The sequence below is a fragment of the Leptodactylus fuscus genome, chromosome 8, assembly GCF_031893055.1.
Source record: "Leptodactylus fuscus isolate aLepFus1 chromosome 8, aLepFus1.hap2, whole genome shotgun sequence".
Taxonomy (NCBI): domain Eukaryota; kingdom Metazoa; phylum Chordata; class Amphibia; order Anura; family Leptodactylidae; genus Leptodactylus; species Leptodactylus fuscus.
Genome location: NC_134272.1, coordinates 30,567,884 through 30,588,985, shown reverse-complemented (window position 1 = coordinate 30,588,985; position 21,102 = coordinate 30,567,884). Strand labels below are relative to the sequence as shown.

The 21,102-nt window shown below is 48.4% G+C and overlaps 1 protein-coding gene across 1 annotated transcript in view; it reads right to left on the bottom strand.

The window, feature by feature from the left end:
- Nucleotides 1–21,102, bottom strand: part of LOC142217228 (aldehyde oxidase 1-like) — a 95,191-nt gene that overhangs the window by 49,228 nt on the left and 24,861 nt on the right. Inside the window, exons 9-10 of the mRNA XM_075285424.1 lie at nt 16,027–16,168; nt 15,598–15,690 (exon numbers count right to left, since the gene is read on the bottom strand). Coding sequence (XP_075141525.1) covers nt 15,598–15,690; nt 16,027–16,168 — 235 coding nt within the window. The remainder of the gene's footprint in view (nt 1–15,597; nt 15,691–16,026; nt 16,169–21,102) is intronic.

Here is a 21,102-nt window from a genome sequence, read left to right as displayed (position 1 = left end):
AGAGATGAGCGAACAGTGTTCTATCGAACTCATGTTCGATCGGATATTAGGCTGTTCGGCATGTTCGAATCGAATCGAACACCGCGTGGTAAAGTGCGCCATTACTCGATTCCCCTCCCACCTTCCCTGGCGCCTTTTTTGCTCCAATAACAGCGCTGGGTAGGTGGGACAGGAACTACGACACCGGTGACGTTGAAAAAAGTAGGCAAAACCCATTGGCTGCCGAAAACATGTGACCTCTAATTTAAAAGAACAGCGACGCCCAGCTTCGCGTCATTCTGAGCTTGCAATTCACCGAGGACGGAGGTTTCCGTCCAGCTAGCTAGGGCTTAGATTCTGGGTAGGCAGGGACAGGCTAGGATAGGAAGGAGAAGACAACCAACAGCTCTTGTAAGAGCTAAATTCCAGGGAGAAGCTTGTCGGTGTAACGTGGCACTGACGGGCTCAATCGCCGCAACCCAGCTTTCCCAGGATCCTGAATGGAATACACTGTCAGTGTATTCCCGTATACCCGATATATACCCCGATACCCGTTCCAACGGTGTGCCCCCCCACCTTCACCCCAGAAATACCCTGCAAGTCCCCTAGCAATAGAATTGGGGCTATATACACCCACAATTTTTACTACTGGTATACAGTGCCATTGTCTGACTGGGAATTCAAAGAATATATTGGGAATACAAATACCCTCATTTCTTGCTACTGCCATATAGTGCCAGTGTCTGACTGGGAATTCAAAGAATATATTGGGGTTACGTGCACCCACAATTTTTACTACTGGTATACAGTGCCATTGTCTGACTGGGAATTCAAAGAGTATATTGGGAATACAAATACCCTCATTTCTTGCTACTGCCATATAGTGCCAGTTTCTGACTGGGAATTCAAAGAATATATTGGGGTTACGTGCACCCACAATTTTTACTACTGGTATACAGTGCCATTGTCTGACTGGGAATTCAAAGAATATATTGGGGTTATAAATACCCTCATTTCTTGCTACTGCCATATAGTGCCAGTTTCTGACTGGTAATTCAAAGAATATATTGGGGTTACGTGCACCCACAATTTTTACTACTGGTATACAGTGCCATTGTCTGACTGGGAATTCAAAGAGTATATTGGGAATACAAATACCCTCATTTCTTGCTACTGCCATATAGTGCCAGTTTCTGACTGGGAATTCAAAGAATATATTGGGGTTACGTGCACCCACAATTTTTACTACTGGTATACAGTGCCATTGTCTGACTGGGAATTCAAAGAATATATTGGGGTTATAAATACCCTCATTTCTTGCTACTGCCATATAGTGCCAGTTTCTGACTGGTAATTCAAAGAATATATTGGGGTTACGTGCACCCACAATTTTTACTACTGGTATACAGTGCCATTGTCTGACTGGGAATTCAAAGAGTATATTGGGAATGCAAATACCCTCATTTCTTGCTACTGCCATATAGTGCCAGTTTCTGACTGGGAATTCAAAGAATATATTGGGGTTACGTGCACCCACAATTTTTACTACTGGTATACAGTGCCATTGTCTGACTGGGAATTCAAAGAATATATTGGGGTTATAAATACCCTCATTTCTTGCTACTGCCATATAGTGCCAGTTTCTGACTGGTAATTCAAAGAATATATTGGGGTTACGTGCACCCACAATTTTTACTACTGGTATACAGTGCCATTGTCTGACTGGGAATTCAAAGAGTATATTGGGAATACAAATACCCTCATTTCTTGCTACTGCCATATAGTGCCAGTTTCTGACTGGGAATTCAAAGAATATATTGGGGTTACGTGCACCCACAATTTTTACTACTGGTATACAGTGCCATTGTCTGACTGGGAATTCAAAGAGTATATTGGGAATACAAATACCCTCATTTCTTGCTACTGCCATATAGTGCCAGTTTCTGACTGGGAATTCAAAGAATATATTGGGGTTACGTGCACCCACAATTTTTACTACTGGTATACAGTGCCATTGTCTGACTGGGAATTCAAAGAGTATATTGGGAATACAAATACCCTCATTTCTTGCTACTGCCATATAGTGCCAGTTTCTGACTGGTAATTCAAAGAATATATTGGGGTTACGTGCACCCACAATTTTTACTACTGGTATACAGTGCCATTGTCTGACTGGGAATTCAAAGAGTATATTGGGAATACAAATACCCTCATTTCTTGCTACTGCCATATAGTGCCAGTTTCTGACTGGGAATTCAAAGAATATATTGGGGTTACGTGCACCCACAATTTTTACTACTGGTATACAGTGCCATTGTCTGACTGGGAATTCAAAGAATATATTGGGGTTATAAATACCCTCATTTCTTGCTACTGCCATATAGTGCCAGTTTCTGACTGGTAATTCAAAGAATATATTGGGGTTACGTGCACCCACAATTTTTACTACTGGTATACAGTGCCATTGTCTGACTGGGAATTCAAAGAGTATATTGGGAATACAAATACCCTCATTTCTTGCTACTGCCATATAGTGCCAGTTTCTGACTGGGAATTCAAAGAATATATTGGGGTTACGTGCACCCACAATTTTTACTACTGGTATACAGTGCCATTGTCTGACTGGGAATTCAAAGAGTATATTGGGAATACAAATACCCTCATTTCTTGCTACTGCCATATAGTGCCAGTTTCTGACTGGGAATTCAAAGAATATATTGGGGTTACGTGCACCCACAATTTTTACTACTGGTATACAGTGCCATTGTCTGACTGGGAATTCAAAGAGTATATTGGGAATACAAATACCCTCATTTCTTGCTACTGCCATATAGTGCCAGTTTCTGACTGGGAATTCAAAGAATATATTGGGGTTACGTGCACCCACAATTTTTACTACTGGTATACAGTGCCATTGTCTGACTGGGAATTCAAAGAGTATATTGGGAATACAAATACCCTCATTTCTTGCTACTGCCATATAGTGCCAGTTTCTGACTGGTAATTCAAAGAATATATTGGGGTTACGTGCACCCACAATTTTTACTACTGGTATACAGTGCCAATTTCTAACTAGGAATTCAAAATGCGCAAGGCTCCCGGAAAGGGACGTGGACGAGGCCGTGGGCGAGGTCGGGGGAATGGTTCTGGGGAGCAAGGTAGCAGTGAAGCCACAGGGCGTCCCGTGCCTACTCCTGTGGGGCAGCAAGCATTGCGCCACTCCACAGTGCCAGGGTTGCTTGCCACATTAACTAAACTGCAGGGTACAAACCTTAGTAGGCCCGAGAACCAGGAACAGGTCTTGCAATGGCTGTCAGAGAACGCTTACAGCACATTGTCCAGCAGCCAGTCAGACTCTGCCTCCTCTCCTCCTATTACCCAACAGTCTTGTCTTCCTTCCTCCCAAAATTCCGAAGCTTTACAGAACAATAACCCAAACTGTCCCTGCTCCCCAGAGCTGTTCTCCGCTCCTTTCATTGTCCCTCAACCTGCCTCTCCACGTCACGATTCCACGAACCTAACAGAGGAGCATCTGTATCCAGATGCTCAAACACTAGAGTCTCCTCCATCTCCGTTCGATTTGGTGGTGGATGACCAGCAACCCACCCTCATCGACGATGATGTGACGCAGTTGCCGTCAGGGCATCCAGTTGACCGGCGCATTGTGCGGGAGGAGGAGATGAGACAGGAGTTGGAAGAGGAAGTGGTGGATGATGAGGACACTGACCCGACCTGGACAGGGGGGATGTCAAGCGGGGAAAGTAGTGTGGATGTTGAGGCAGGTGCAGCACCAAAAAGGGTAGCTAGAGGCAGAGGCAGAGGTCAGCAGCTTAGGCGAAGCCAGGCCACACCCGGAATCTCCCAAGATGGTCCAGTTCGTACCCAGCCCCGAAAAACTCCCACCTCGAGGGCACGTTTCTCGAAGGTGTGGAGTTTTTTCAAGGAATGCGCCGAGGACAGATATAGTGTTGTCTGCACAATTTGCCTCTCGAAATTGATTAGGGGCTCTGAGAAGAGCAACCTGTCCACCACTTCAATGCGCCGTCATTTGGAATCCAAGCACTGGAATCAGTGGCAGGCAGCAACGGCAGGACAAAGGCCGCCTGCCGTTCACGCCACTGCCACTGCCTCTGCCTCTGCCTCTGCCACTGCCACTGCTGACTGTGCTGGCGATGCACTCCAGAGGACGAGCCAGGACACCACTTCATCTGCCTCCGCCACTTTGTTGACTTCTACCTCATCCTCCCCTGGTCCTGTCTTATCTCCTTCTCCTGCACCATCAAAGGCACCATCAGGCGTTTCTTTACAACAACCCACCATCTCTCAGACATTGGAGCGGCGGCAGAAATACACTGCTAACCACCCACACGCGCAAGCCTTGAACGCCAACATCGCTAAACTGCTGGCCCAGGAGATGTTGGCGTTCCGGCTTGTTGAAACTCCCGCCTTCCTGGACCTGATGGCAACTGCGGCACCTCGCTATGCCGTCCCTAGCCGTCACTACTTCTCCCGGTGTGCCGTCCCCGCCTTGCACCAGCACGTGTCACTCAACATCAGGCGGGCCCTTAGTTCCGCGCTTTGCACAAAGGTCCACTTGACCACCGACGCGTGGACAAGTGCATGCGGACAGGGACGCTACATTTCACTGACGGCACACTGGGTGAATGTAGTTGAGGCTGGGACTGCTTCCCAAACTGGCCCGGTGTACCTCGTCTCCCCGCCTAACATTCCTGGCAGGGACACGAGAAGAACACCCCCCTCCTCCTCCTCCTCTACCGCCTCCTCCTCCGCCACCGCCTCCTCCTCCGCCACCGCCTCCTCCTCCGCTGTTAGATTGACCCCAGCTACGAGTTGGAAACGTTGCAGCACTGGCGTTGGTAGACGTCAGCAGGCTGTGCTGAAGCTGATCAGCTTGGGGGACAGACAGCACACTGCCTCCGAGGTGAGGGATGCCCTCCTCGATGAGACGGCAATATGGTTTGAGCCGCTGCACCTGGGCCCAGGCATGGTCGTTTGTGATAACGGCCGGAACCTGGTAGCAGCTCTGGAGCTTGCCGGACTCCAACATGTTCCATGCCTGGCCCACGTCTTCAACCTAGTGGTGCAACGTTTCCTAAAGAGCTACCCCAATGTTCCAGAGCTACTGGTGAAAGTGCGGCGCATGTGCGCCCACTTTCGCAAGTCGACAGTAGCCGCTGCTAGCTTAAAATCTCTCCAGCAACGCCTGCATGTGCCACAACACCGGCTTTTGTGCGACGTCCCCACACGCTGGAACTCAACGTTTCAGATGTTGAATAGAGTGGTTGAGCAGCAGAGACCTTTGATGGAATACCAGCTACAAAACCCTAGGGTGCCACAAAGTCAGCTGCCTCAGTTTCACATCCATGAGTGGCCATGGATGAGAGACCTTTGTGACATCCTACGGGTCTTTGAGGAGTCCACAAGGAGGGTGAGCTCTGAGGATGCGATGGTGAGCCTTACAATCCCGCTCTTGTGTGTTCTGAGAGAATCCCTGATTGACATCAGGGATAACTCAGATCACACAGAGGAGTTAGGGATAGCATCCGATCCGTCACAGCTGGAGAGTAGGTCCACACATCTGTCCGCTTCACTGCGTTTAATGGAGGAGGAGGAGGAGGAGGAGGAGGAAGAAGAGTTGTCCGATGATGTGATGGTGATACAGGAGGCTTCCGGGCAACTTCGAATCGTCCCATTGTTGCAGCGCGGATGGGTAGACATGGAGGATGAGGAGGAAATGGAGATTGAACTTTCCGGTGGGGCCAGAGGAGTCATGCCAACTAACACTGTGGCAGACATGGCTGAGTTCATGTTGGGGTGCTTTACAACCGACAAGCGTATTGTCAAAATCATGGAGGACAACCAGTACTGGATCTTTGCTATCCTTGACCCCCGGTATAAAAACAACATCTCGTCTTTTATTCCGGTAGAGGGGAGGGCCAATCGCATCAATGCTTGCCACAGGCAATTGGTGCAGAATATGATGGAGATGTTTCCAGCATGTGACGTTGGCGGCAGGGAGGGCAGTTCCTCCAGTAGGCAACCAAGTTCTCACCGGTCCACACAAACGAGGGGCACACTGTCTAAGGTCTGGGACACCTTGATGGCACCCCCTCGCCAAAGTGCCGCCACGGAGGGTCCTAGTGTCACCAGGCGTGAGAAGTATAGGCGCATGTTGCGGGAATACCTTTCCGACCACAGCCCTGTCCTCTCCGACCCCTCTGCGCCCTACACGTATTGGGTGTCGAAGTTGGACCTGTGGCTTGAACTTGCCCTATATGCCTTGGAGGTGCTGTCCTGTCCTGCCGCCAGCGTCCTATCTGAGAGGGTGTTCAGTGCAGCCGGTGGCATCATCACTGACAAGCGCACCCGTCTGTCAGCTGAGAGTGCCGACCGGCTCACTTTGATAAAAATGAACCACCACTGGGTAGAGCCGTCATTTTTGTGCCCACCTGTGTAAAGCACCCCAACATGAAACTCCATGTCTGTACTCAACCTCTCCAATTCCTCCGCATCCTCATACTCATCCACCATAAGCGTTGCACAATTCTGCTAATACTAGGCTCCCTCCACCCTGATTTCCCCCAACTCTGCTGGTTAGAGGCTCCCTCCACCCTGATTTCCACCAACTCTGCTGGTTAGAGGCTCCCTCCACCATGAATTTGCCCAAACTGGGCTGTTTAGAGGCTCCCTCCACCATGAATTGGTCCAAACTGGGGTTTTTAGAGGCTCCCTCCACCATGAATTGGTCCAAACTGGGCTGGTTAGAGGCTCCCTCCACCATGAATTTCCCAAAACTTGGCTGTTTAGAGGCTCCCTCCACCATGAATTTGCCCAAACTGGGCTGTTTAGAGGCTCCCTCCACCATGAATTGGTCCAAACTGGGCTGGTTAGAGGCTCCCTCCACCATGAATTTCCCAAAACTTGGCTGTTTAGAGGCTCCCTCCACCATTAATTGGTCCAAACTGGGCTGGTTAGAGGCTCCCTCCACCATGAATTTGCCCAAACTGGGGTGGTTAGAGGCTCCCTCCACCATTAATTGGTCCAAACTGGGCTGGTTAGAGGCTCCCTCCACCATGAATTTCCCAAAACTTGGCTGTTTAGAGGCTCCCTCCACCATGAATTTGCCCAAACTGGGCTGTTTAGAGGCTCCCTCCACCATGAATTGGTCCAAACTGGGCTGGTTAGAGGCTCCCTCCACCATGAATTTCCCAAAACTTGGCTGTTTAGAGGCTCCCTCCACCATTAATTGGTCCAAACTGGGCTGGTTAGAGGCTCCCTCCACCATGAATTTGCCCAAACTGGGGTGGTTAGAGGCTCCCTCCACCATTAATTGGTCCAAACTGGGCTGGTTAGAGGCTCCCTCCACCATGAATTTCCCAAAACTTGGCTGTTTAGAGGCTCCCTCCACCATTAATTGGTCCAAACTGGGCTGGTTAGAGGCTCCCTCCACCATGAATTTGCCCAAACTGGGCTGTTTAGAGGCTCCCTCCACCATTAATTGGTCCAAACTGGGCTGGTTAGAGGCTCCCTCCACCATGAATTTGCCCAAACTGGGCTGTTTAGAGGCTCCCTCCACCATGAATTGGTCCAAACTGGGGTGGTTAGAGGCTCCCTCCACCATGAATTGGTCCAAACTGGGGTGGTTAGAGGCTCCCTCCACCATTAATTGGTCCAAACTGGGCTGGTTAGAGGCTCCCTCCACAATTAATTGGTCCAAACTGGGCTAATTAGAGGCTCCCTCCACCATGAATTGGTCCAAACTGGGTTTTTTAGAGGCTCCCTCCACCATTAATTGGTCCAAACTGGGCTGGTTAGAGGCTCCCTCCACAATTAATTGGTCCAAACTGGGCTAATTAGAGGCTCCCTCCACCATGAATTGGTCCAAACTGGGTTTTTTAGAGGCTCCCTCCACCATGAATTTGCCCAAACTGGGCTGTTTAGAGGCTCCCTCCACCATGAATTGGTCCAAACTGGGCTGGTTAGAGGCTCCCTCCACCATGAATTTCCCAAAACTTGGCTGTTTAGAGGCTCCCTCCACCATGAATTTGCCCAAACTGGGCTGTTTAGAGGCTCCCTCCACCATGAATTGGTCCAAACTGGGCTGGTTAGAGGCTCCCTCCACCATGAATTTCCCAAAACTTGGCTGTTTAGAGGCTCCCTCCACCATTAATTGGTCCAAACTGGGCTGGTTAGAGGCTCCCTCCACCATGAATTTGCCCAAACTGGGGTGGTTAGAGGCTCCCTCCACCATTAATTGGTCCAAACTGGGCTGGTTAGAGGCTCCCTCCACCATGAATTTCCCAAAACTTGGCTGTTTAGAGGCTCCCTCCACCATTAATTGGTCCAAACTGGGCTGGTTAGAGGCTCCCTCCACCATGAATTTGCCCAAACTGGGCTGTTTAGAGGCTCCCTCCACCATTAATTGGTCCAAACTGGGCTGGTTAGAGGCTCCCTCCACCATGAATTTGCCCAAACTGGGCTGTTTAGAGGCTCCCTCCACCATGAATTGGTCCAAACTGGGGTGGTTAGAGGCTCCCTCCACCATGAATTGGTCCAAACTGGGGTGGTTAGAGGCTCCCTCCACCATTAATTGGTCCAAACTGGGCTGGTTAGAGGCTCCCTCCACAATTAATTGGTCCAAACTGGGCTAATTAGAGGCTCCCTCCACCATGAATTGGTCCAAACTGGGTTTTTTAGAGGCTCCCTCCACCATTAATTGGTCCAAACTGGGCTGGTTAGAGGCTCCCTCCACAATTAATTGGTCCAAACTGGGCTAATTAGAGGCTCCCTCCACCATGAATTGGTCCAAACTGGGTTTTTTAGAGGCTCCCTCCACCATGAATTTGCCCAAACTGGGCTGTTTAGAGGCTCCCTCCACCATGAATTGGTCCAAACTGGGCTGGTTAGAGGCTCCCTCCACCATGAATTTCCCAAAACTTGGCTGTTTAGAGGCTCCCTCCACCATTAATTGGTCCAAACTGGGCTGGTTAGAGGCTCCCTCCACCATTAATTGGTCCAAACTGGGCTGGTTAGAGGCTCCCTCCACCATTAATTGGTCCAAACTGGGCTGGTTAGAGGCTCCCTCCACCATGAATTTCCCAAAACTTGGCTGTTTAGAGGCTCCCTCCACCATTAATTGGTCCAAACTGGGCTGGTTAGAGGCTCCCTCCACCATGAATTTGCCCAAACTGGGCTGTTTAGAGGCTCCCTCCACCATGAATTTGCCCAAACTGGGCTGTTTAGAGGCTCCCTCCACCATGAATTGGTCCAAACTGGGCTGGTTAGAGGCTCCCTCCACCATGAATTTCCCAAAACTTGGCTGTTTAGAGGCTCCCTCCACCATTAATTGGTCCAAACTGGGCTGGTTAGAGGCTCCCTCCACCATGAATTTGCCCAAACTGGGGTGGTTAGAGGCTCCCTCCACCATTAATTGGTCCAAACTGGGCTGGTTAGAGGCTCCCTCCACCATGAATTGGTCCAAACTGGGCTGGTTAGAGGCTCCCTCCACCATGAATTTCCCAAAACTTGGCTGTTTAGAGGCTCCCTCCACCATGAATTTGCCCAAACTGGGCTGTTTAGAGGCTCCCTCCACCATGAATTGGTCCAAACTGGGCTGGTTAGAGGCTCCCTCCACCATGAATTTCCCAAAACTTGGCTGTTTAGAGGCTCCCTCCACCATTAATTGGTCCAAACTGGGCTGGTTAGAGGCTCCCTCCACCATGAATTTGCCCAAACTGGGGTGGTTAGAGGCTCCCTCCACCATTAATTGGTCCAAACTGGGCTGGTTAGAGGCTCCCTCCACCATGAATTTCCCAAAACTTGGCTGTTTAGAGGCTCCCTCCACCATGAATTTGCCCAAACTGGGCTGTTTAGAGGCTCCCTCCACCATGAATTGGTCCAAACTGGGCTGGTTAGAGGCTCCCTCCACCATGAATTTCCCAAAACTTGGCTGTTTAGAGGCTCCCTCCACCATTAATTGGTCCAAACTGGGCTGGTTAGAGGCTCCCTCCACCATGAATTTGCCCAAACTGGGGTGGTTAGAGGCTCCCTCCACCATTAATTGGTCCAAACTGGGCTGGTTAGAGGCTCCCTCCACCATGAATTTCCCAAAACTTGGCTGTTTAGAGGCTCCCTCCACCATTAATTGGTCCAAACTGGGCTGGTTAGAGGCTCCCTCCACCATGAATTTGCCCAAACTGGGCTGTTTAGAGGCTCCCTCCACCATTAATTGGTCCAAACTGGGCTGGTTAGAGGCTCCCTCCACCATGAATTTGCCCAAACTGGGCTGTTTAGAGGCTCCCTCCACCATGAATTGGTCCAAACTGGGGTGGTTAGAGGCTCCCTCCACCATGAATTGGTCCAAACTGGGGTGGTTAGAGGCTCCCTCCACCATTAATTGGTCCAAACTGGGCTGGTTAGAGGCTCCCTCCACAATTAATTGGTCCAAACTGGGCTAATTAGAGGCTCCCTCCACCATGAATTGGTCCAAACTGGGTTTTTTAGAGGCTCCCTCCACCATTAATTGGTCCAAACTGGGCTGGTTAGAGGCTCCCTCCACAATTAATTGGTCCAAACTGGGCTAATTAGAGGCTCCCTCCACCATGAATTGGTCCAAACTGGGTTTTTTAGAGGCTCCCTCCACCATGAATTTGCCCAAACTGGGCTGTTTAGAGGCTCCCTCCACCATGAATTGGTCCAAACTGGGCTGGTTAGAGGCTCCCTCCACCATGAATTTCCCAAAACTTGGCTGTTTAGAGGCTCCCTCCACCATGAATTTGCCCAAACTGGGCTGTTTAGAGGCTCCCTCCACCATGAATTGGTCCAAACTGGGCTGGTTAGAGGCTCCCTCCACCATGAATTTCCCAAAACTTGGCTGTTTAGAGGCTCCCTCCACCATTAATTGGTCCAAACTGGGCTGGTTAGAGGCTCCCTCCACCATGAATTTGCCCAAACTGGGGTGGTTAGAGGCTCCCTCCACCATTAATTGGTCCAAACTGGGCTGGTTAGAGGCTCCCTCCACCATGAATTTCCCAAAACTTGGCTGTTTAGAGGCTCCCTCCACCATTAATTGGTCCAAACTGGGCTGGTTAGAGGCTCCCTCCACCATGAATTTGCCCAAACTGGGCTGTTTAGAGGCTCCCTCCACCATTAATTGGTCCAAACTGGGCTGGTTAGAGGCTCCCTCCACCATGAATTTGCCCAAACTGGGCTGTTTAGAGGCTCCCTCCACCATGAATTGGTCCAAACTGGGGTGGTTAGAGGCTCCCTCCACCATGAATTGGTCCAAACTGGGGTGGTTAGAGGCTCCCTCCACCATTAATTGGTCCAAACTGGGCTGGTTAGAGGCTCCCTCCACAATTAATTGGTCCAAACTGGGCTAATTAGAGGCTCCCTCCACCATGAATTGGTCCAAACTGGGTTTTTTAGAGGCTCCCTCCACCATTAATTGGTCCAAACTGGGCTGGTTAGAGGCTCCCTCCACAATTAATTGGTCCAAACTGGGCTAATTAGAGGCTCCCTCCACCATGAATTGGTCCAAACTGGGTTTTTTAGAGGCTCCCTCCACCATGAATTTGCCCAAACTGGGCTGTTTAGAGGCTCCCTCCACCATGAATTGGTCCAAACTGGGCTGGTTAGAGGCTCCCTCCACCATGAATTTCCCAAAACTTGGCTGTTTAGAGGCTCCCTCCACCATTAATTGGTCCAAACTGGGCTGGTTAGAGGCTCCCTCCACCATTAATTGGTCCAAACTGGGCTGGTTAGAGGCTCCCTCCACCATTAATTGGTCCAAACTGGGCTGGTTAGAGGCTCCCTCCACCATGAATTTCCCAAAACTTGGCTGTTTAGAGGCTCCCTCCACCATTAATTGGTCCAAACTGGGCTGGTTAGAGGCTCCCTCCACCATGAATTTGCCCAAACTGGGCTGTTTAGAGGCTCCCTCCACCATGAATTTGCCCAAACTGGGCTGTTTAGAGGCTCCCTCCACCATGAATTGGTCCAAACTGGGCTGGTTAGAGGCTCCCTCCACCATGAATTTCCCAAAACTTGGCTGTTTAGAGGCTCCCTCCACCATTAATTGGTCCAAACTGGGCTGGTTAGAGGCTCCCTCCACCATGAATTTGCCCAAACTGGGGTGGTTAGAGGCTCCCTCCACCATTAATTGGTCCAAACTGGGCTGGTTAGAGGCTCCCTCCACAATTAATTGGTCCAAACTGGGCTAATTAGAGGCTCCCTCCACCATGAATTGGTCCAAACTGGGTTTTTTAGAGGCTCCCTCCACCATGAATTTCCCAAAACTTGGCTGTTTAGAGGCTCCCTCCACCATGAATTGGTCCAAACTGGGCTGGTTAGAGGCTCCCTCCACCATGAATTTCCCAAAACTTGGCTGTTTAGAGGCTCCCTCCACCATTAATTGGTCCAAACTGGGCTGGTTAGAGGTTCCCTCCACCATGAATTTGCCCAAACTGGGCTGTTTAGAGGCTCCCTCCACCATGAATTGGTCCAAACTGGGCTGGTTAGAGGCTCCCTCCACCATGAATTTCCCAAAACTTGGCTGTTTAGAGGCTCCCTCCACCATTAATTGGTCCAAACTGGGCTGGTTAGAGGCTCCCTCCACCATGAATTGGTCCAAACTGGGGTGGTTAGAGGCTCCCTCCACCATTAATTGGTCCAAACTGGGCTGGTTAGAGGCTCCCTCCACAATTAATTGGTCCAAACTGGGCTAATTAGAGGCTCCCTCCACCATGAATTGGTCCAAACTGGGTTTTTTAGAGGCTCCCTCCACCATGAATTTGCCCAAACTGGGCTGTTTAGAGGCTCCCTCCACCATGAATTGGTCCAAACTGGGCTGGTTAGAGGCTCCCTCCACCATGAATTTCCCAAAACTTGGCTGTTTAGAGGCTCCCTCCACCATTAATTGGTCCAAACTGGGCTGGTTAGAGGCTCCCTCCACCATTAATTGGTCCAAACTGGGCTGGTTAGAGGCTCCCTCCACCATGAATTTGCCCAAACTGGGCTGGTTAGAGGCTCCCTCCACCATGAATTTCCCAAAACTTGGCTGTTTAGAGGCTCCCTCCACCATTAATTGGTCCAAACTGGGCTGGTTAGAGGCTCCCTCCACCATGAATTTGCCCAAACTGGGGTGGTTAGAGGCTCCCTCCACCATTAATTGGTCCAAACTGGGCTGGTTAGAGGCTCCCTCCACAATTAATTGGTCCAAACTGGGCTAATTAGAGGCTCCCTCCACCATGAATTGGTCCAAACTGGGTTTTTTAGAGGCTCCCTCCACCATGAATTTGCCCAAACTGGGCTGTTTAGAGGCTCCCTCCACCATGAATTGGTCCAAACTGGGCTGGTTAGAGGCTCCCTCCACCATGAATTTCCCAAAACTTGGCTGTTTAGAGGCTCCCTCCACCATTAATTGGTCCAAACTGGGCTGGTTAGAGGCTCCCTCCACCATTAATTGGTCCAAACTGGGCTGGTTAGAGGCTCCCTCCACCATTAATTGGTCCAAACTGGGCTGGTTAGAGGCTCCCTCCACCATTAATTGGTCCAAACTGGGCTGTTTAGAGGCTCCCTCCACCATTAATTGGTCCAAACTGGGCTGGTTAGAGGCTCCCTCCACCATGAATTTGCCCAAACTGGGCTGTTTAGAGGCTCCCTCCACCATGAATTTCCCAAAACTTGGCTGTTTAGAGGCTCCCTCCACCATTAATTGGTCCAAACTGGGCTGGTTAGAGGCTCCCTCCACCATGAATTGGTCCAAACTGGGCTGGTTAGAGGCTCCCTCCACCATGAATTGGTCCAAACTGGGGTTTTTAGAGGCTCCCTCCACCATGAATTGGTCCAAACTGGGGTTTTTAGAGTCTCCCTCCACCATGAATTGGTCCAAACTGGGGTTTTTAGAGTCTCCCTCCACCATGAATTGGTCCAAACTGGGGTTTTTAGAGGCTCCCTCCACCATGAATTTGCCCAAACTCTGCTGGTTAGAGGCTCAATCCACCCTGATTTTCAAAACAAATGTTGGTGCCAACCTCAACTTACTACAAGGGCCAAATTCACTGCTGGTGACAAGCTCTCCTCACTGCAAGTGCCAAATACACATGTTTCAAGGTGTTTTCCTACTGTCAGAGAGGTGGTATTGAGTGTGTAAAGTGTGTAGTTGTTAGGCTGTGATGTTGGGGTAATAGAGGGTCTTTGGTGTGTTAGATGCCCCCAGACATGCTTCCCCTGCTGTCCCAGTGTCATTCCAGAGGTGTTGGCATCATTTCCTGGGGTGTCATAGTGGACTTGGTGACCCTCCAGACACGGATTTGGGTTTCCCCCTTAACGAGTATCTGTTCCCCATAGACTATAATGGGGTTCGAAACCCGTTCGAACACACGAACATTGAGCGGCTGTTCGAATCGAATTTCGAACCTCGAACATTTTAGTGTTCGCTCATCTCTAATGTTTAACCCTTATCCACAATGCTGCTACTGTAGATCACAGTGGAGCTGTTGGAGAGTCTTATGTTGCATTTACATGGGCGTGAGCTGCAACACCACACACAACACACAGTATCTGTGATGCCATTTTTGGGGAAAAAGCAGATCCTTCAAATGTGAAATATGTAGTACACTCCAATTCTACAAATTAGACTCTGAATAGCAAACACACACAAAGATTCTAAAATGTCCCCCACCCCAAATTTGTTAGAATCCAATACTGTGGTATAGAAATCAATAACTAAAATAATAATAACAATAAATGTAAAATATGCAAATCTGTTTTCCAGGATGTAATTAGGAAAACAATGTCTCTGCTGGCTGCCCTCTAGGGGCAACCCTCTTAAACAGCCCTAAGCAGTAGAGATGAGCGAACAGTAAAATGTTTGAGGTTCGATATTCGTTTCGAGTAGCCCCTCAATATTCGACTACTCGAATTGAATATCGAACCCTATTATAGTCTATGGGGGGAAAATGCTCGTTTCAGGGGTAGGCAAAGTTCGATCAAATTACACTTACCAAGTCCACGAGCGAGGGTCGGGCTGGATCCTCTGAGAAGTCTTCTCCTTGCAGCGTCCCTGCGGCGTCTTCCGGCTCTGAATTCACTCTGCCAGGCATCGGGCCTGGGCAGAGCAGACTGCACATGTCCACACTACAAGTGGACATGCGCAGTCGGCCCTGCCCAGGCCCGATGCCTGGCAGAGTGAATTCAGAGCCGGAAGACACCGTGGGGAAGCTGCACAGAGAAGTCTTCTAAAGGCAGGAGAAGAACCAGCGTTGATTGGCCGACTGTATAGCATTCAGCCAATCAATGCTGGTTCTGCATCGAACTTTTCCATTCGAATAGCGAGTGGTACTCGATCGAGTAAGAGTATTACTGATCGAATACCTACTTGATCGAGTACTACTCGCTCATCTCTACTAAGCAGGCCTAGAGGGCAGCCAGCAGAGACATTGTTTTCCTAATTACATCCTGGAAAACAGATTTGCATAATTCCCATAATCCCCCAGTGGAACGAAAATGGCTTTGTAAGTCTCCATACGCCTGTAAAGGTGCTTTCTCCTTAAGGAGTGATTATCCCCAGAACCCAATAATATTAAATGTAATCACCTTTGTCATCAGAAGAGAAAGTATATAATTCTGCAACTCTGAGTGGTGAGATCATCACAGGGTGAATAACCCCCTCAAACTTCATCTGTAAACCTAGGAAATAATACAAAGTATTACAGCATATGAGGTGGTGGTCACAATTTACTGCTACAAGTTCAAAGGAAAGTACTGAAACCATTTTATACTGAAATCCATGTTTTATGAACGTTGTTATTACCTTGACTGCATATTCCATTGTGTTGTAAGGGGTCAATTCTCCAACCAATAAGGTACACCTCAATTTCTTACAATTTGAGACAATATATTTGCATTGCACGATATATGCAACAAATACATATGTGTGACTTTTTCCTTTGTGATACAGTATTATTCATAGTAAATAATGGAAATCAGAAACTTGCTATGTATTGCATGTCACTTTTTTCTTACCAACACTGGTGTTACCAACGACAAGAGGAGCTTTTGGAAATTTGCTCCTCAATTCTAGAAGATCTGCAAGTGTGGAAGGTGAATACCATGTAATTCTCTCTCCGTGAAAAGTCAGCGTTTTCTTCGGATTGTTGAGCATCAGCTGATAAATAATAGAATGGTCATCATTAAGGCATTGTTCATCTAAGCAAACCTTGTATTGCAGTGCTAATGTGTACTCTATATGTATTTGGGGTCCCCATTTTTCATTAAATGAATGTGGCATTTCTTGTTACCTAACCTATACAAAAAAAATGCACATGACAGATTTTTACCAATATAGGGAACCAAGTTTGTCACCAAAACCCAGTTTATCAAACCAGCCTTGCAGTTAGGGTCACCTGAATACTAATTTCTTTCCCTTGTGAAATTCTGCCTCCATTGAGAGATATTGCTGTTTTTATCAATAGTCTAATGGGAACGACGCTCCTGACAGTACTGTGTGTAGCGATATACTGCGAGGGGGCTTTCCTTGTCGCGCAGCCATGACATTGAGCAGTGAGGAACTAGACATACACTAGTACGGGGAGGGGTGGGGGGCATTTCTCACGCTCAGCGTCATGGCTGGGTGGTAAGGAATGCACCCTCACAGTATAGTGATACACACATTACTGTCAGGAGGGGCATTTCCGGTTAAACTGTCAGTTAAACTGGGGGTAGCTGGAGGGGGACATGTCCCCCTCCAGTTGCCCCAGTTTAATGTTCCCCTCTAGTTTCTTCATACTGTGGGACAATTGGAGGGAAACATTAGAATATGGGGACATATAATGTTAGGATGACTGTAAGAGGATTATAGTGCGTGGGGGCACATAGAAAAATGGGAATGAGAATGGGTGGAGTCATTGTAGAAGTTGGTGGAGCTAAATTTGCCACAGCGCACACAACGCACCGCACATTCTGTCTCTCTTTTTATCTTTTGAAAGTTGGGAGGTATGCTGCAGGCTGGGGCCCCACGTGGCGTAAATACAGTCCCTGCAAAAGTGGATGGATTCTAGCAAATTACATCCACACATTGCCGAAAAATACGCACAGTGGAAATGCTGCAATTTCCAGAACCGTTGCGGTTTTGGAAATTGCAGCATGTTAATTTTACATATGGAAACTCCCTATTGGTATAATTGAAGCAGAAAGTTCCTAGAGGAAATCTCTGAGGACTTTTTGTGAAAAACGCTGTGAAAAAACCGCAATGCATTTCCACCATGGCTTTTCCAGCAGTACTTTTTTTGCTATAAGGTCCATTCACATGGAGGAAAATGGTGAGGAACTTGGTGTGGAATTTCAGCGCTGAAAAAAAAGCCTCCCATTGACTACAAGCCTCCCATTGCTAGCAAAAAAGGGAACCCATTGAAGTCAATGGGAGGCTTTTTTTTCAGCGTTGAAATTCCACTCCAAATTCCTCACCATTTTCCTCTGTGTGAATGGACCCTAAAGCAGATTTGCTCATCTTGGCAGTCGGGATTTGTATAGGGGTGTTAGGTGAAATAGCTGAACAATCATTTAGCAAACAGATCTTCTTCTGCTTTATCTCTATCTCCCTTAGGCTGCCTTCACACGGAGTAACACCGGGCTTGTAAAAATCCTCATTCACAGCCGTACACGCGAGCACTGTGGAAGGCTCCTGAACACTTCCCATTCACTTCAATGGGAGCACTCTGAACACCAGCTTTACGAGCACTCCCATTGAAGTGAATGGGAAGTGTTCGGGAGCCTTCCGCAGTGCTCGCGTGTACAGCTGTTTTACAAGCCCGGCGTTACTCCGTGTGAAGGCAGCCTTACAGCTACAAAAATGGCCGATTACCTTCCTTCAGTGCTGATGAGTTTGGATCAGTATTCTCAGTTAGTAGACGTATAACTTTGAATGAAGTTTAATTTTGCTAGTTGTTACAAATTGTCTGCAACATTTGGCAAAAACAGAAAGTTGCCAAACCTGCTCCTAATGCATCTAATTATTGTAGAAACACTCCCTGTACTGTGAAATGCTGTAAAATTGGACTGTGTTTCATCAGATAATAAAGTTGTTAAAATAGCCTCAGGAAAGAACAAAACTGTTGTGCTCTATTATTCATTGCACACAATGGCTGAACAGTTCTTATGACAAATTTTTCCTGAAGAATTTCTGGCAGAATCAGAGCAGCAGAAGCAGAATTCTCTGTAGATAATATGTATTAGCTTATTAAACCCTTCAGGACACAGACTAAAAGTACCTTAAGGACCAGGCCTCATTTTTCAACTCTGACGTGTCACTTTATGTGGAAATAACTTTGAGACGCTTTAACTTACAACTTACAAATGATTTTGAGATTGTTTTTTCATGACACATTGTACTTCATGTTAGTGGTAAACATGATCAATATTTTTTTATTTTTTTATTTAGTTAAAAAAAATACCGTATTTTACGGACTATAAGGCGCACTGGACTGGCCGCATTGCCCATCAGCGCCTTATAGTCCGTCTCGGTTCATATATAAGGCGCACCGGACTATAAGCCGCAGTCCGGTGCGCATTATATGTTATTGAAAGCGGCGGCAGGCAGACTTTGCCAGCGGCCGCTTAACCCCCTGCGCGCCAGCCGCTTCTATTGGAAGCGCTCGGCAGGCGAGGAGGGGCTCTATCAGCAAAATCATGCTGATGGAGCCCAACCATAAAAGTTAGATTAAACTACCCCCCCGTTTTAAAATAAAAGCCTGAAACAGAATGTGAAACTTACCGAGCGGTGCAGGGTGGGCGGGCATTCAGGCCTCCTCTTCCTCCGATGTTCCGTCCTCCTCCTCCGCCGCTCGCTGATAATGGCCTGGGCGCATGCGCAGTAGCCGTAGTAGAAGCATTGTGATATTGCGCATGCGCCCAGGCCATTATCAGTTCGCGAGCGCCGGAGGAAGTGGTCAGGACATCGGAGGAAGAGGAGGCCTGAATGCCCGCCCGCCCGCCCTGCACCACTCGGTAAGTTTCACGTTCTGTTTCAGGCCGGCGTGACAGCAGGGCTGCCGGACACTTCCCATTCATTTCTATGGGAGCCGGCATGCGAGCGCTCCCCATAGATATGAATGGACTGCTTTTTTCCATTCATTTCTATGGGGAGCGCTCGCATGCCGGCTCCCATAGAAATGAATGGGAAGTGTCTGTCCATTCATTTCTATGGGGAGCGCTCGCATGCCGGCTCCCATAGAAATGAATAGGAAGTGTCCGGCAGCCCTGCTGTAACGCCGGCGTGTACGGCTGTGATACACGTCGGCGTTCTGTAGTGTGAATGTACCCTTACGGTGCCTTTTATGTATGTATGGAAGCGGCACGCAGACTTTGCCGCCGCTTCCATCCATATATAAGGCGCACCGGACTATAAGCCGCACTTACGATTTCTGAGGAAATCGTAGGTTTTTATGTGCGCCTTATAGTCCGGAAAATACGGTAAGAAATTTGATGAAAATACACTGCTGTACCCAGGCTAACAAACTTAATGTCATACGTGGGTATAAACTGCTGTTTGGACACAGAAGAGAAGGAGCAGTATTTTGGTTTTTGGAGCACAGTTTGGTTTTTGGATGTCATTCCACTTTTGCAGAGCACTTGAATTGAAGTGGAATCTGCAGACATGTCACCCCATTTTTAAACATTGATTGTTGCATTAATTTAATTTCCAGAAATGAATGCGCTGCTGATAACGAAAAGTGAAAATTTCAATTTTCTAGAGATATGACATTCAGTTCCCAATGTGTTGTGTCCAGCTTGTGTCAGCAGAAACATACATGCCAAAAATTGTTAACCACTTCCAGACCGCCCATAGACTATAAACTTCCGGGAAGTGGTTGCCTAGTTCTGACAAGATGTATCAGTACGTCCAATCAGACGTCCAATCAGAACACAGCAGCTGCACGGAGATCGTGCAGCTGCTGAAGCTGGGAGCCAGCTGTAACTTCAGCCAGAGCTCCCAGAGGGATGACACGGAAGGTTTATTCCCTTCCCTGCCTTCTCGATCGCTGTGCATACAGCGCTCAATGAGTGCTGTATACACGGCTATGGTCGCCGCCATGATGCAGCCGCCCTCTGACATGGCGGTCACGTGATCCACCGAGCTCAGTGTCTTACCAGAGCTGCTGGGACCTACAGGACCCAGATCAGCTCTGTAAGTGTAAAGAACAGAGTGCAGGAGGCTGGATTCCTCCTGCAACTGAGGCTAAATGTACCAGCCCCAGTTACAGGGGAAATCAGCCTCCCTAACTAAAAAAAAGAACAGATGTCCCCAAAGGTCTCTTATGACCTTATGGGGACACAATCTGAAATATATATATTATTGTATGTCTCTTGAAAGATAGTGATCATTTAAAGGGAGTCTACCAGCACCAAAACCACTTTTAAGTTTTTATGCTATTGTAGGGGAGGTTAGGAGCATAGTGAGTACCTTTCTTCTGGCAAAGTGCAATCTTCCTGCTATGAAATTCATCTTTATTTCTGTATACAAATGACTTGTTTGGTGCACTATGGTCAGGCCCACACTGCTGACTCCATTTTCTTTTTTGTTTGCTGTGACCAGGGCCGCCATCAGGAATTTTGGGGCCCCATACAGCCTAAGTGTCTGGGCCCCCCTGCCCCCCCCCCCCCCCCCCGCCATTTTAAAACTACTTTATTTTGCGACATACCAATTCTGTATTGCATTTCCCTTTATTTAGCAGCATTACAAGGCTTAATCAGATTCTATTTGCAGGTAAAATCTGCTACGTGTGACAGCGCCTATAGTGAGCCAACACCATCTATAAGAGCCCTCTTAATAAATCCTCAGGGCTTTTTCACATTGTGTTTTTGGCCTCCCTTGCCGGGATACGTTGGTAACCAGTCAGAATCAGCTGTCAACTTATCCCTGCACGAAGAACTGGCCATTAAAAAAAAGGGGGGCCTGCAGTTCTCCGTGCAGGGATGAGTGGGGAGCTGATTGTGACTGGTTACCAACGTATCCCGGCAAGGGAGGCCAAAAACGCAATGTGAACACTCCTTTAAAGTGAAAGTCCCACCCCCAAACAGGCTGCTATGCTAGTAACATGGCGG